The 15031-nt window shown below is 41.0% G+C and overlaps 1 protein-coding gene across 1 annotated transcript; it reads right to left on the minus strand.

Annotated features, from left to right (window-relative positions):
• Nucleotides 1-2647: 2647 nt before the first annotated feature.
• tmem182a (transmembrane protein 182a) lies at nt 2648-12067 on the minus strand. Its single transcript, XM_033613212.2, has 5 exons — nt 11727-12067; nt 9993-10116; nt 7255-7353; nt 7035-7172; nt 2648-4956 (listed from the first exon to the last, which is right to left on the minus strand). Exons 1-5 carry the CDS (start codon nt 11877-11879, stop codon nt 4733-4735), a joined length of 738 nt encoding a protein of 245 aa, XP_033469103.1. The 5' UTR covers nt 11880-12067; the 3' UTR covers nt 2648-4732.
• Nucleotides 12068-15031: the final 2964 nt, after the last annotated feature.

The raw sequence follows: 15031 nt of genomic DNA on the forward strand, positions 1-15031 counted from the left end.
TTCTCCTCCTCACCTCCTGCTGCACTCCATCCCTCTGCTGAGCACAGGTATTTGTTTAGGAATCTCTCGGTGGAAATTATACTCCATCTCCGCCGCTCCCTATCAACACACAATTATCATGGGCAATCATGCAGAACAGTGCTGAATTCAGCTGGGAGTCTGATGACATTACTGACTGCAAGGCCGGGCTGCTTCTGGAGGTAGCCTGCACCACACCTGCATCAAACCTCCCTCTCCTTTTCTCTCTCTGTCTCCCTCTCTCACACACTCTCACTTGGATATGGATTGAGAAATGATTCAACATTTTTTTTTATCTTATTAGGATTTCATTTAAACCAGGAAGTCCACCAGATAAGAAATCTCTTTCCTTGTGGGGCCTGGATGAAAGGACGACTCCAACCTGACACAAGACAAATCCTGTGATCTTATCTTACAATTTATTAGCATCTGCCAACCTCTGTGGCCTTTTCTCGTGACCTGCAGTGATTTACCTCGGTGTAGCTTCTTTGTACGGCTGAGCTGAAGTTTGGTGTGGCTTCTTTCTCAGAGTGTGGACAGCAATTTGAAATTTCAGGAATTCGGAAGTGTGAATCTCCATCTTAAGTGTCGTCTGCGAAGGCAAAGCCAATCTCACAAAGTAATCAATGCCTTACATTGTGTCACTCCCTCCTGCATTCTGAGGCAAACCACAGATGCATTTCCCTATGTATGATAAGCATATTATAAAGCTAGAAAGGCACAGGGTTGATACAGACACATGAGAATTCGACACAGGAGTCCATTCAGATCCTGATCAAATGCTCCATTCATGAGTGAAATTACCATCCGTCTGTCAGCCAAGGTGTGAATTCTTTCATCTACAGATCCTACCTCTGAAGTTGTGATTAAATGCATAACACCACATACACTCCACATAGACTTGAGATAAGCAAAATAGCGTTTCTGCCTTTTAGGGTGTAGGTTGATGTGTAAATCAAGTGAGACAGCAGTGCCCTCTTGTGGTGGTTTGGTTGAATGACTTGTATTTTTTCAGACTTCTGTTACAATATCAGAATCAGAATCAGAATCAGAAATACTTTATTGATCCCCGAGGGGAAATTATTTATGTTACAGGTGCTCCTTGCAAGACAGGAAAGATACATGAAAATATAAGAAATTTAAACAATAGTATTAACAAATATATAGTTAAATAAACAGGAATTATTAACAAACATAAACGTAAATATATATTGTAAACAAAATTTACACAAACAGAATATATACAGTCAGGGTGAGAAAACCGAGAAAACAAGCAGGAGCGACTGCAACAGGCTGCACGCACGGGCGCATGCGCTCATAGAAAAATTACTTGTAAGAATTGTTCTCCTGATTGGTCATTGTTAGTCTGATAACATATGTCTCTAGAATTACAGGGTCTGAATTACAATTGTTATTTTTTGTCACATTATTTGACATTGTTGTGGCCATGAGAGCTCAGCCCATTGCAAATTATAGTTTCTCTCCTTTGTCTCAAACACTTTTTCCACAAACATAACCTAAACCCTAAAATAAAAGTTGTTGGCCAACATTTTGTTTGTCATAAATAGTCAAAACATGCAACAGAAACAAATATTTCCATCAAACAACACATCTTGAGCTTAAATTGATATATTCTTTCAATCATTACACAATGGACAACAAAATACAGCTATCAATATGAACTGGTTTAACCTTAAAGGGACAGTTCACAACAAAATCAAAGATACATGTTTTCCTCTTGCCTGTAGAGCTGGTGTTGGAGTGTTGGAGATATCAGCCGTAGAGATGTCTGCCTTCTCTCCAGTGTAATGGAACTAGATGGCACTCAGCTTGTGGTGCTCAAAGGGCCAAAAAGGACATTTAAAAAACTCAACAGCAATGTCTCTTTCCAGATATAACTTACTGAAAGGCTACTCAAGATAATCCACAGAGCAGTAGTGAACTATTTTCTTTGTATCAAACTAAACCCGCCAATCGGATCGCCACGCAGAAGGAAGGGTGCATCTACTCATTGACGAGAGTCTCGTGCTTGTGACCGCACGAGACGTGAACAATAATGGCATCCTCCTTGGCTGAGCTGTAGAGCCCTGTCTCACTCTGAAGTTGTCGAAATCCGCACTTGGGCAGTGACTTGCAGCGTTAGAAACAAACAAAAAAATTCATCTTTTAACATCAGCATGATATGCAGCTGGTTACTGTTATAGTTGGGGGGGAGATGCTGTGGGACAAGGAAAAAAGTTAAGTTGGTGAAAGTCCAGGTAGGTGGTGGATGGGTCCAGCAAACACCAACTTTCACCCGAGAGAGCGGTGTTCGCGTCCTGTAAGATTCTAAAGCCAAACCCTGTTCTTTCTTCCTAAACCTAACCACACGTTAGTTGTTGGAGGGGAAAAAAATGTCAGTTTGTGGTGTTGTACCAACATAGTGCGTTTATTTCCTCTGCAAACGGAAGTGTATCTTGAAAAAAGACAATGCATGTAACAGGCTGATCTTGACACGGTGTCCCAGAACGTCAACAACCAATGCACCCAGGGTACCTTGCACGTCATATGTGGACGTGGCAGTCCGTGACCAAATGTTGATATGTGACAAGGTTTGTTTGTTCCAGTGACAAAATGATTAAAATTTAGACATTCACCTCATAACCCATTTATTTAGACAGATATGATGTTATGTCAGAATCTTACAACATCATAGAAGATGACAGAACTCAACATGAACATTAAACAATTACTGTACATAAACTCAACATAAAAAGTCATTCATGCTTCAAGCTCCATTTATAAACAGAATTAATTGTGCTGAACCGAGAACAGAAAAAAAACACAGCACAGTTTCAGGTTATGTACAGAAATAATAAAATAATGTTGCAGAGAAAGCAAAAACATAAGCATTATATTTTTAATTATATTACAGGATAATATTGATTATATTCTGCATTTTTTGTAAAAGAGACAAACACCAACAGTGAACTGAACCTACCAACAAATGTCTGTGTAGCCAAAGTGTGATATAAAGCAGCCTGTTTCTCTGAGTTGATACACATATCAACCCAATCACCACTATAAATGTTGGCACTGTATATCTCTGCAAACCACAGATTTGTTACATTTGTACAAACTTTACATTTCCTACCAATGCGGTGGTGAAGGAGTTTAGTTATAGTATAATCCTTTTTTTTCCACAATTTAGAATACACAAATTGCAAAAAAAATAAATATAGTATACAGTGCTGGGAGAGGCGGAAAACCGAGCCTCCACCTCGCAGTCTCACAATGTTATAGAGAACACAACAATTAACATACAGAAAATAATATCACAAGTGATGGCAGAGGTGTGGCTAGGTTAAGGCACAAGAACTATTTGGTTATGGTTAGGAAAAGTTCATATTTTGGCTTTGACACCCACTTTTGGTGGCACAAAAACTGCTGGAAAAGCAGGGACAGGTCTGTGAAAAATAGGTTTGGTGGCTCAAACACTGCCGGTGAACACTGAGATGTGCCGCTAAAAACACCCAGGTTTGGTGCCACATATATCAGTGAAAATACTGTGAAGGGTCGACAAAAAACAACTGGTATTGTTGGTCTCAAACAGTGGTCTACGGCTTGGCAGATGTCTCACCTAGATGGTCACCATCCACCATCCTCTCTACCTCACAATGACAAAGTGAACTTCTATATTGCATCACTTTAAAAACATTGACATGATACGCAAAAAATGTGCAAATATAACATATTCATGGTTTGCAGAACACTAAATGTAGCCTATATTAGTCCTCACCTTAAAATAGTCCCAACAAATGCAGTATTTACTCCTATTTGAGTAATGTTTGCTAAAAACTACAGTACCCAGCTGCAGCAAGGAATTTATTTGAATGTCTTTAGGAATTGTTTCTATATGTGATCTCTTTTCAAATATCAAATCCTCAGTATAAATGAATGGGTTTGGAGATGAGTGCCACAGAGTTGGAAATATTGGTTTTGGGGTTTTTTTCACAGAACTTAAAGACAATAACAAAAAATGTAGAATATAATCAGCCTTATCCTGTAAATTAACTTCAGAAAAAGCTGCTGTTCAGGTGTTTGTTCCAAAAACACTGACTCCCATCACTGTATATACAGAATATATAAATGATCATGCCACTTTATAAGCTTTTCACTACGCATGTTTTTTAGATTATTTTCTAAAATACTGTATTAGGCCAAAAATATATCAGAAACAATAGTTTAACCAGGGAACATTATCTTTTTAACTCATCAGCGTATCCTCGAGCAAACAAAAAAATGCTTAAATTATCAGAATTTTTCCTGATCAACATTTGATTGCTGATCCTTTTGAATTTTATACATACAAACATACATTCATAATCCTCACGACCATCAACACACAAGAGTCAAACAACAGTGTTATGCACCACAGATATTAATACAGGATGTGATCAGGCTTGCACAGAACTGTAGGTAACATAGCTGAATTAAAAGTAGCTCAGGCTGGAGTGACTATGATGCTATTTCTGAACTCAACAAAGGTTGCAATGTTTTTATCCTGGAACAAAGTGTTCAAGACCGTCAGATCATTCACATCACAGTCAGAGCTTCCACGTAGTATCTACAGAGTCCTGCTTTACATGGCAGACAAACTGGGGAATATATTAAAGGAAAAACACTCCAACCATCTCAAGCCCCCTCTTCTCCTCTAACCTGCTGCCAGTTAAAGTCAGTGGTAATGAATTCGGATGGTTCGACCAATGAGGAGGAAAAGAAGGCCGGACAGGAAGCAGAAGAAGATGCCGATGGGGGCGAACATGAAGGACAGACCATAGGTGAGGGACAGCTGAAAGCCCGGACACATAGAGCGCTGGTGGTCTATGTAGGCATCCACCACGTCTAACACCTGCACCCACAGGACGTACATCACCACCACACACAGCAGGAAGAGACCTGGTGCGGAGAAAGGCAGTAGAGGCAAAGAGATGAATAACTAGTGGAGTGCCAATACTACAATGTAAAAGTGTGCCATTACTAATCCAACCTAAGTATAATACAGAAGTTTTATCGCCTACACTAAATGAGAGTATCAAAAGTAAAAGTGCTTGTTCTGCAGAAAAACGACCCCTCTGAGTGATGTATGACATTATTAGGTTGTTAATAGTGTTGTAGTCAAGACCACCTAAACCAAGTTAACACCAACACCAGGAGCAGACCATTGTGACTCCCGCACTGCATGACACACCCATGAAAAAATGTTGAACACGTAAACAACAGACACTCCTCAAATTGATCTGAAGGATCCACATTCCCATAAGGACACCCACAGAAAACAAAAAAGATTCCTCTTCATTCACCTCTTTTATTGCCATACTATATATATATGTGTGTGTGTAAGTGTAACATGAGAAATGTCCCAATAAAAAATCACCATAAGGCATGACAGAGGTGAATTTTATGTGTGAGAAATCAACTTAACCATCTTCTTTCAACATTCTTTCTGTACCAACAGTTTAGTGATATCCCCACAGGTGTGGTCTTGATGGGTCTTGAAATAAAATCCACAGTCCTCTATGTCTGAGACAAGACCGAGTAAATATGGTCAAGTCCAAGATGATACTGAGACCTTCAAAAAATAGTCTTGAGACCAGACTGATCTTGAGTACTACAACACTGGCTAATGCTCATGTGGCCATTTTAGCTACTTTATATACAGTTAAGGACTTTAGTCCACTAGGTTCCCAACCTTGGGGTCTCATGCCCTCCAAAGGGTCACAAGATAACTCTGAGGAGTTGTGAGATGAAGTTGAAGATTAAGCCAAACAGAACTGCTTTTTTTAAATAAAATATTGGATTGAATTATTGGAAAATTTGCCATCTTTGATCCTCAAACTGCTATTTAATGAAATTAACTGAGAAGTTGAGAGGGGAATCTTTGGTGGAACTGCAGACAACTCACTGACCTCTGAAAATTGGCGAGGAGACTCGACTTCACTCTGATTTTCAAAGGGAAGTCACAAGCCAAAAAGGCTGGGAACCACCGGCTTAATTTGTAAGAATACACTAGGTTGTGTTCTACACATATATTGTCAATTTTTGATGTAAAACACTGATTTTTAAGGTCACCAGTAATTAGAGCTGTCAAATAAATGGAATGGAATAAAAAGCATGGGGAATAACTCAAGTAGACTACAACAATGTACCACTGGATTTAAAGGTTTACAATGCAGGGTTGTCAGTCAACGTTTGTAAACACAGTCGCCAAGGAAAGTAAAAGCCAACCCCAGATTTACTCTCGTTTGGCATTTTTCCTAGCTATAAACGTCCCTAACACAGAAAAAATACACCCCCACACACTGAGAGTGGGTCATAAGTGATGATTGAGAGGGATTACTTGAGTATGAGTCAGGGTCGTGTCCATGGAGTTGCCTGGGGTGGCATGGGCCACCCCTGAAATCTGATAGGCCACCTCATTATGACTGGCTATCTGCCAAGTCAGTTTGAACTGTTTGAGTGAAGTGAATTTTCATTTGAAGGTGCATTTCAGCGTTAAGTCTGAGAGGCAGTAATGTGCCACAGTAGTGTCTAGCCTGCCAAAAAGCGGAGCGGAGCAGCAGAGCAGAGCTAACGGAGCAGTGAGTTAGCTTGACAAGAAGTCTCTGGGGACACTGTTTTCCTTACTTGCTGTGGTTCCTGAGAGAGCTTTGTTTTACATTTGTGTGGTGTCACTCTGTTGCTTTGTGATTGGTGGGTCTATTAACCTTTAAACTAAACTATAAACAGGAATGTACGACACTGCAATATTAGTAATTAGAGTAAGTATGGGTGTTGGAGATAAAAAAGGTAAATTAAAGCTATGCCAACATGGATGCCTGCAGCAGTGCCCGTGCTTCATGCCACCCCTGCATAAGTCAGTGCCCGACTTGGGCCACCCCAGCACAAAAAGTCTGGACACACCACTGGTATGAGTCTATACAATGTTTTTTAGGGAAATCCTATGAAGTATATTTTTAACCATTTAAAAACCTCACCAGATGCCAGGAAGAGGCCACCGCCTGCTTTATATAAGTGGTGGCTGGCGAACGGAGCAGCACAGATGATGAAGAACCCACCGAGGACCACAGCTGCCACACCGATGAGCATAAAGATGCTCCAGAAGCCTCTGTAGACTGAACAACAGAAATGTTAGCCAACTGTGCATACAGCCGTAAGATCACTGAAGAACTCAATCTGTACAAAGAGGACGCTTACTTATGGCTGTGTCATACTCTGTGGCATTGTGGGTCTGATGGGACACAGGGAACGGGAAGAGGTAGGCGTGCATGCACACTTTTGAGTGAGGTTGATTTGCTGGAGAGAGACAGAATAAATCAACACAGAAAATGAATTCAGCTTAATCTTACATGTAAACAAACATAGTTTGCAATTAGAGGACATCAACTATTATATAGCTGCTGCACAGCAGTGGGTCAGGGCTTGACACTTTGAGGAGCAAGAAGAAGAACTAGCTGAGGAATCTGTGCTGGAAAACCCCAAGTGTGTATAAAGCCTAACAGGTAAGCTAAACATCTAAACATACGTATGAAGAGGTGTTCAGAAAGGGAGGAAGATGAATGAAGAGAAGAGGAAAAGAATAAGGATCCAACAGTAGAACTTTCCAAGCCAAAAATATCATTAAACCATGAAATATCTTTGAAATCATGTGTCTAACCACACAGCATAATGTCTGAGGAGGCAACAACATGTTTAATGTGCACCACTGGGGACTTGAAAACACAACCTTAAGACATCAATGGCCAGTTGTTATCAAGTTGAGCTACCTCACCAGCATTGTCTCCAGAGGTGATTTCTCACTATGATACAGGCGACCACCAGGATGCAGCATAACAGCATTTGCACACTTCATCTACACAACAAAGAAAACATCTAACATGTCTTTTTACAACGACTGATTGATCCATAAGTGAAAAACTGATGCTTAAAAGATGTGTTAGACCAGTGGTTCCCTACTGGTGGACCGCGGTCCAAAAGTGGGTCACAGGTCCATTCCGAGTGGACTGCAAGTTGCTAATGTATCAAGTTTATAAAAACACTTTATTTTTAAGTACAGTGAATTTCCAGCACAGAGCTTTTATTTTGAAGTTGTGTTTCCTGCTGTAGAGTGAGTGACTAATGACAGCAAACTAGCTTGACGACATGGCCTAATGCAAGTATGATGCTGACTGAATTAAATTATGTGGACCTTGAACTAATGACGAAGGAGAAATCTGGACCCCGGGTGGACCAGTTGGGAACCACTGGCATAGGCTACAAGATGGCAGAATTCAAAATTTTGTCAAAAATTAAGTTTTTGACATGCAATTCTGAAATCGTACACACTTTATTTGTCCTGACACCAACATATTGTCAATTTTTTCACGAATATTGGAGCTTTATTTTATTTATGAACTGTGGGCTCAATTTTTGACCAACTGAAAATCTGTGTAATGTGAAAAAATGCAAAGCAAAAATGTGGCAAGGGATAGGTTTAATTATTCTTACAGTTTTTATTTTAAAAAAAAACAGAGTGATGGACTTCTTAATTTGCACTAGGTTAGAATTTACAAAAGTTTTCAAACTTTTAAACTTTAAACAGTCACTGTAGTGCCACCATCAGGACTATTGGCCCCCCAATCCTGCTGAGGAAGTTTAACATGGGACTGGACCTATGTGCCAAATTTGGTTTATTTCCATGTATAGGTAGTTTGAGTTCCTTGAAGGAAAAGGAGGAGAAGGGGAATATTGGCGAATACAAGAGGGACTGACAGCAGAGCCCCCCAGTTTCAGACTCTGACCACAATCCCTTTGCACTTTGTGACACCGTCTTTCATGGTTTGGGCTATAGTCTAAATAATTTGTCAAAAAGCTGTGATTATTCTTTTCTTTTCTCTTTCCGACTCTCTTCTCCTTTCTCTTCCACCATGTGAAATTCCACAGACCCTCACAAGGTCTTATCAGCACCGCAGGCTGTCTCTAACAATGACTCACCATTCAGAGTCCCCATCAGAGAATACACAACACACAATCACTTGACAAACGACCAGAATAACATCACATGGCCTCTGAGCAGTCACATGAGAGGGTTTCCACCATTCTGGTGTCATACAAGTTTGCTGGTTTGTTTTTTAATACTTTCATAGATATTTTTTTCCATTAACATAATCCATCATCCCCAAGGAACAAAGATATACAGAGAGATAAGGAATACTGGAAAGAAATAGCATCCAAAACAGATCACAACAAACAAATAAAAACCATCAACATCATGTGTATTTAACCACATATAGGGCAAAACACCTGTACAGGTATGAGTTCATAGTTCCAGGCGTGGTAGGCTGCACACATGGTTTATTAATGGATCCTAGGTTTTGTAAAATCTCTTAATGGGTCATAAAAATTTTGTAGAGAGAATAGCAACAAATCAAAAACTGATATTAATTCTGTAGCAGAGTCGTAGTGATGTCATGTGACTCCATGTGCAGTTACACGGAGGAGTGGTTTCCTGCACTCTAATATTATCGGTTTCGGGAGACAGAAAATAGACCACTTAAGGGAATCTGTGATTGGTGTTGGAACTTTTAATGCAGTGATACTCATCTCAAATCCCAAATTAGTCTGCTGGATTCCCTTTTACTTGAGTTTTGTATTGATAATAAGATTTCTGACAGAGAATTAGAAATCAGTGGGGTCTATTTGAATCCAAACATGAATAATATCCGTTCAATACTGTACATTTCTTTGTCTTTGAATCACTTTTTGGCAAAAAAAAGGAATATATAGGCCTATTTGTTCATGCATAGCCCATATAGATTAACATATAACTTCCTTAATCACATGTGCAATTAACCTCGTCATTTTCAGATATAAAACAGTGGAAACAATGACAAAGTTTAGCCAAAGGCAACGAAATACAAGGGTTAACGACTGGAGCAACATCATGTGTCACTTACTGAACCAGAGCTTCCACATCAGGTCTTCATCACCCATGTTGCCTCGAAATGAACACCTCCAGAAAAAGCCCTCATGGTAAAGAGTGATATCCCTTGTGTCCTGCTGCACCACCACATCTCCTCGCTGAAAGGAGAAATAAAAGAAGCTTATTATTAAATGTATATATATATATAATATGCATTTAATAGGGTTTGTGTAAGCATAATTATGACTTGTAATTAAAGCCTGAGAGCTGTCACAAGATCATGTGAGGCAGGTGTGCAGCGTCCTGCCACAGAGCAGCTGCATCGTCAGGTCAAGGGTTGAGCTGAGCCAGCACCTCTAACCTCAGGCAGGTTGGGTGCCGAGCGAGCGTGTAAGCCGAGGGTGTTCCCATTCAGGAAGCGCTCATTACTGGAGGTCACTATTTTTGCACGAGAGCAAATTGCCTCTCAGTGGAATGAAAGCAGAGGGTGCAGGCTGTGATAAAGTTGGACCATTAAGTTTCATAAAATCGAGGTTAATCTGGTCAGGGTGTGTATTTTAATGTTGAACAAGGCCATTAGCTCCTAACCTGGGGGTCAGGAACCCCAAAAAAGGGATGCAAGATAAATCGGAAGAGTCATAAGACCATTAATGGGATTGGAGAGTATTGCATATATGCTTATTTTACACTAATTTATGTTTTTTTCCAACATCTCTACAGTAATTCTGTTTTTCTTGTCAAATACTGATTTTTTAAGCCTTGTTGGCCTCAAAAATAGAATGATAGGAATAATTTGAGTATGTGACTTTGGTTGACTGATATTAAACCTGTGATGAGAGAGGGAAAGCAAAAAGGAAGAAGTTGGCTTGTTTTAAGTGGATTCAGGCCACTGAGGGAGGACCACTGCTCAACCCGTCCAAGTCTTGGTTAAAGTGATGGAAAAACAACTAAAAAGTCCACAATGAAAAAAGGGGGATTTCCGCACACTTAAATTTGCACTAAAATTCACATTTATTGCTTAGCTTTCGGTCAGTGAGACCTTCATCAGAGCAGTGGATTCAAGCCAAAAAATCAGAGCATGGGATGCTAACAATCCAACTAAACTGTCCACAAAAGAATTAACTAAATTCAGATTGGACATTTTCACACCTTAACCTTCCTTCTATTAGTCCAGAATTATGATTGACTAAATTAAATTGTATTACTATGTTTACTACGTGCAGCCATTTTTGTTTTATTGTGGTGATATCACATTTTGATCCCAGTATCAGTGCCCACTATGAAAAGCTAGGTATGCTCTAGTCAGTGATATCTAATACAGGACCATCCCACTGAGACTACTGGTATTTGTATCCCTATCACAGGGGCACAGGCCATGTCTCGATCACAGCATAGCTGCACACACACTACATTAAACAGTGTCTCATTACATGCAGAAGTCCTGCAGGGATGCCTCTCCACCCTGCTTATTTACTGAAAGAATGATTGGAGCAACTGATTTCTGAAATAGAAGAAGTGGCTTTGATAGATCCATTATTAGACCTTGGAAGTATTTAAGTATGAGGGTGGAGTGCAGCTTTACAACACACCATTTAGAGCTTAAATGCAAAGTAATAGAGTTACTGTCTGCGACCTTAAAACAGCTGAGCTAATTTTAGTTCCTGTGGTCACAAATATGAACATTTTTCAGCCTAAAAATGCATATTCAAGACATGACAAGGACATAACAAATGATAACTGATCTTCCTCTTTGATCTCCAACACCCACCTCTACAGTCACACCGCCCAAGTCAACAGATCCGTTCACGGGGCAGCTCTCTGAGGCCAGCAGCCAGTAATCAGTTCCAAACGACAGGAGGATGAACACAGCTGCCAACGCCCCGAAGAGCCCTGCAAAGAACAACGCCACACTAAGCTTCATGGTCCGGGATTGACCAGCCGCTCGGCTACTGGTTGCCAACACTTAGTCTGACTTTCCCCTCCAACTACAGTGAGCACATGTGACAATCAGAGTCAGAGACAGTCACTCCTCTTGCACTCAAGTACATCCACTGATGTGCTCCAGCTGGTTAATGTTGTTGCTAGATCTCCTCTCCTGTCCCTCTGTCTGTGTTATGGGAGGACAAGGTTGAGCACATGACTCCTCTGGACCCTGCTGGGGTCCACAGTCAGCCCCCCACCCCCCACACCCTGGGCTATTTTTGGGGTCTGACTGAAGGCGGCTGCTCCTCTCCACTGTGGGGCTGAGTGTGTGGAGCAGTTGAAGAGTATGAAGGGAGGGGATCAACTCAGAAATAACCTGCGGCAACTGGACACCCACCGTCTGCATGGGAATGTCAGGGCAGGGTGAGACTGAAAGGACAGAAGACGAGTAGAGTGTCCCACAACACCCTGCCTGAAGCTGCTGGACAACACACATGTAAACACTCACACCAGTATCATTTCCTGTAAATAGGGTGGTGAAAATTACTGTAAATGCACCCTCACAGTAACACCTTCAAGGATCACAGAGATTATTATCAACTGAAGTTTTATTAACAGTGAAATGAATCTGTACAGTCTTTTGTCCCCGAGGCCATAAGGCTATTCAAGTCCTCCCAGCAACTGCAGGTTGGAATAGACTGAACTGACTGAATACTCACCTGCTCACCTATCACTCATTACTGATTATGTTAACCTGGCACAACTGCATTTACATTTTTTTTTGTTATTTACACCCTATTTCCATTTTCCAATTATTTAGATATTCACCCTCAGCTAGCATTTCATATTTCACCTTCTGTGCTATTCATTTTTTATACTTTCCGGCATTCTTTATTTAATTCAGTCTTTATTTTTTACTTGTACTTTTACGTTCTACTTTTCAGCAACTTTTGTTTGGTATGCATTTTTAATTTCTCCTATTTGGGATCAGTAGGACCTGATAAGTATGAAAAACTAAACATTATCAACAACAATAAAGTCCCAGTGTCCTCAAACAAGATGATAAAAAAGTCCCTGTCTCTTCAAATGAGTACTTCCTGATTTAGTGTCTTAGCTTGTTACTGTTGCTAAAATTGGTCACATCTGTTGCCATATCAAACTACGAACATTATTAATCATAAATAAACAAGTTTCAACCATAAAATGTGATCAGGCTTGGACCTTGTCCACTTTTGTGTTGGGATCAGCTGCAGACTAACTTGGCAGAGATGGCTGCCATGGGCAGCACGGTGTGGTGGATAGCACTGTCGCCTCACAGCGAGAGGGTTCTCGGTTCGATCCCGGATGTAGGAGCCCTTCTGTGCAGAGTTTGCATGTTCTCCCCGTGTCAGCGTGGGTTCTCTCTGGGCACTCTGGCTTCCTCCCACAGTCCAAAGACATGCAGATTGGGGAATAGGTTAATTGATGACTCTAAATTGTCCGTAGGTGTGAATGCGAGCGTGAAAGGTTGTCTGTCTCTATGTGTCAGCCCTGTGATAGTCTGGCGACCTGTCCAGGGTGTACTCTGCCTCTCGCCCGATGTCAGCTGGGATAGGCTCCAGCCCCCCCGCGACCCTCAAGAGGATGAAGCGGTTAGAAGATGAATGAATGAAAGATGTTTTGTTTTTTTGTATTGTGGTCTTAATACCACTAGATGGCACAAAAAAGTGTCCAGGAACAAGGACAACAGGTCCAAGTTAAGTAGAATGAGGTATAACGTCAAGTAAACCTAAAATGTGAGGTTTCAGGAGGATATATTTATCTTCAATTGCATTGATATCATCTACAGCAAAGTATTTATTACTTCTGCGCTGCACTTAGATGTTAATTTAATCACCTTATATTGCAATACCTGCACTGTCAGTTACCTAAATTTGCGCTAACATCCTATCTACTGAAGCAAGAGTTCTCTGAAGTATTCATTGGACTAGAAAAAAAATAATAATCTATCCATCTATCTATCTATCTATCTATCTATCTATCTATCCCTCCATCCATCCATCCATCCATCCATCCATCCATCTTCCTTCCTACCTACCTACCATCCGTCTGTCCGTCCGTCTACCTACCTACCTCTAACCCTATCATCTATCTACCTACCTACCTATCAATCTGTCTACCTACCTACCTACCAACCATCTATCCATCCACCTACCTACCTACCTATCAATCTGTCTACCTGCCTACCTACCTACCTACCTACCTACCTACCTACCTACCTACCTACCGTCCATCCATCCATCCATCCATCTTCCTACCTACCTACCTACCTACCATCCATCCATCCATCCACCTACCTACCTACCTACCTACCTACCTATCAATCTGTCTGCCTGCCTACCTACCTACCTGCCTACCTACCTACCTACCATCCATCCATCCATCCATCCATCTTCCTACCTACCTACCTACCTACCTACCTATCAATCTGTCTACCTGCCTACCTACCTACCTGCCTGCCTGCCTACCTATCTACCTACCTACCTACCTACCTACCTACCTACCTACCTATCAATCTGTCTACCCGCCTACCTACCTACCTGCCTACGTACCTACCTACCTATCAATCTGTCTACCTGCCTACCTACCTACCTACCTACCTACCTACCATCCATCCATCCATCCATCCATCCATCTTCCTACCTACCTACCTACCTACCTGCCTACCTACCTACCTACCATCCATCCATCCATCCATCTTCCTACCTACCTATCAATCTGTCTACCTGCCTACCTACCTGCCTACCTACCTACCTACCTATAAATAATACTAATGTTTTTTATAAGCCCTACACACATTAGAGGTACTTCTCAGAAAACAAATCACACGAATAAGATTTAAACTGTAAATTAGTATCAGTCAGTTTACTTTTGAGATCTTGGTAACAAAAGCCATTGGGACTTTTAGCCTTAATTTAGTTTTAGTTTTGTGGTCGGAAACAGTGGGTGTGCGTTGAGGGAATCAACTGGTTTATTAGCATGTGAGGGGCACATTTAGCAGTGAAGCTACATATAGACACTGGCAAATTTACACACTGATGTGACCAGGGCCACATTCAGCCAGAAGCACTCCACCCACATCCACCCTGGAGTGTGTGTGAGTGTGTGAGT

Source organism: Epinephelus lanceolatus, chromosome 14 (genome assembly GCF_041903045.1).
Source record: "Epinephelus lanceolatus isolate andai-2023 chromosome 14, ASM4190304v1, whole genome shotgun sequence".
Taxonomy (NCBI): Eukaryota; Metazoa; Chordata; class Actinopteri; order Perciformes; family Serranidae; genus Epinephelus; species Epinephelus lanceolatus.

What these genes read in the sequence shown, in the direction of transcription:
- tmem182a (XM_033613212.2), bottom strand. Translation starts at nt 11,879, where the DNA reads ATGAAGCTTAGTGTGGCGTTGTTCTTTGCAGGGCTCTTCGGGGCGTTG. An exon ending in TGGGCGGTGTGACTGTAGAG is followed by an intron (nt 10,117 to 11,726) that starts GTGGGTGTTGGA and finishes TTCTCCTTTCAG; the next exon opens with CGAGGAGATGTGGTGGTGCA. An exon ending in TGGCCTCTTCCTGGCATCTG is followed by an intron (nt 4,957 to 7,034) that starts GTGAGGTTTTTA and finishes TCTCCGCACCAG; the next exon opens with GTCTCTTCCTGCTGTGTGTG.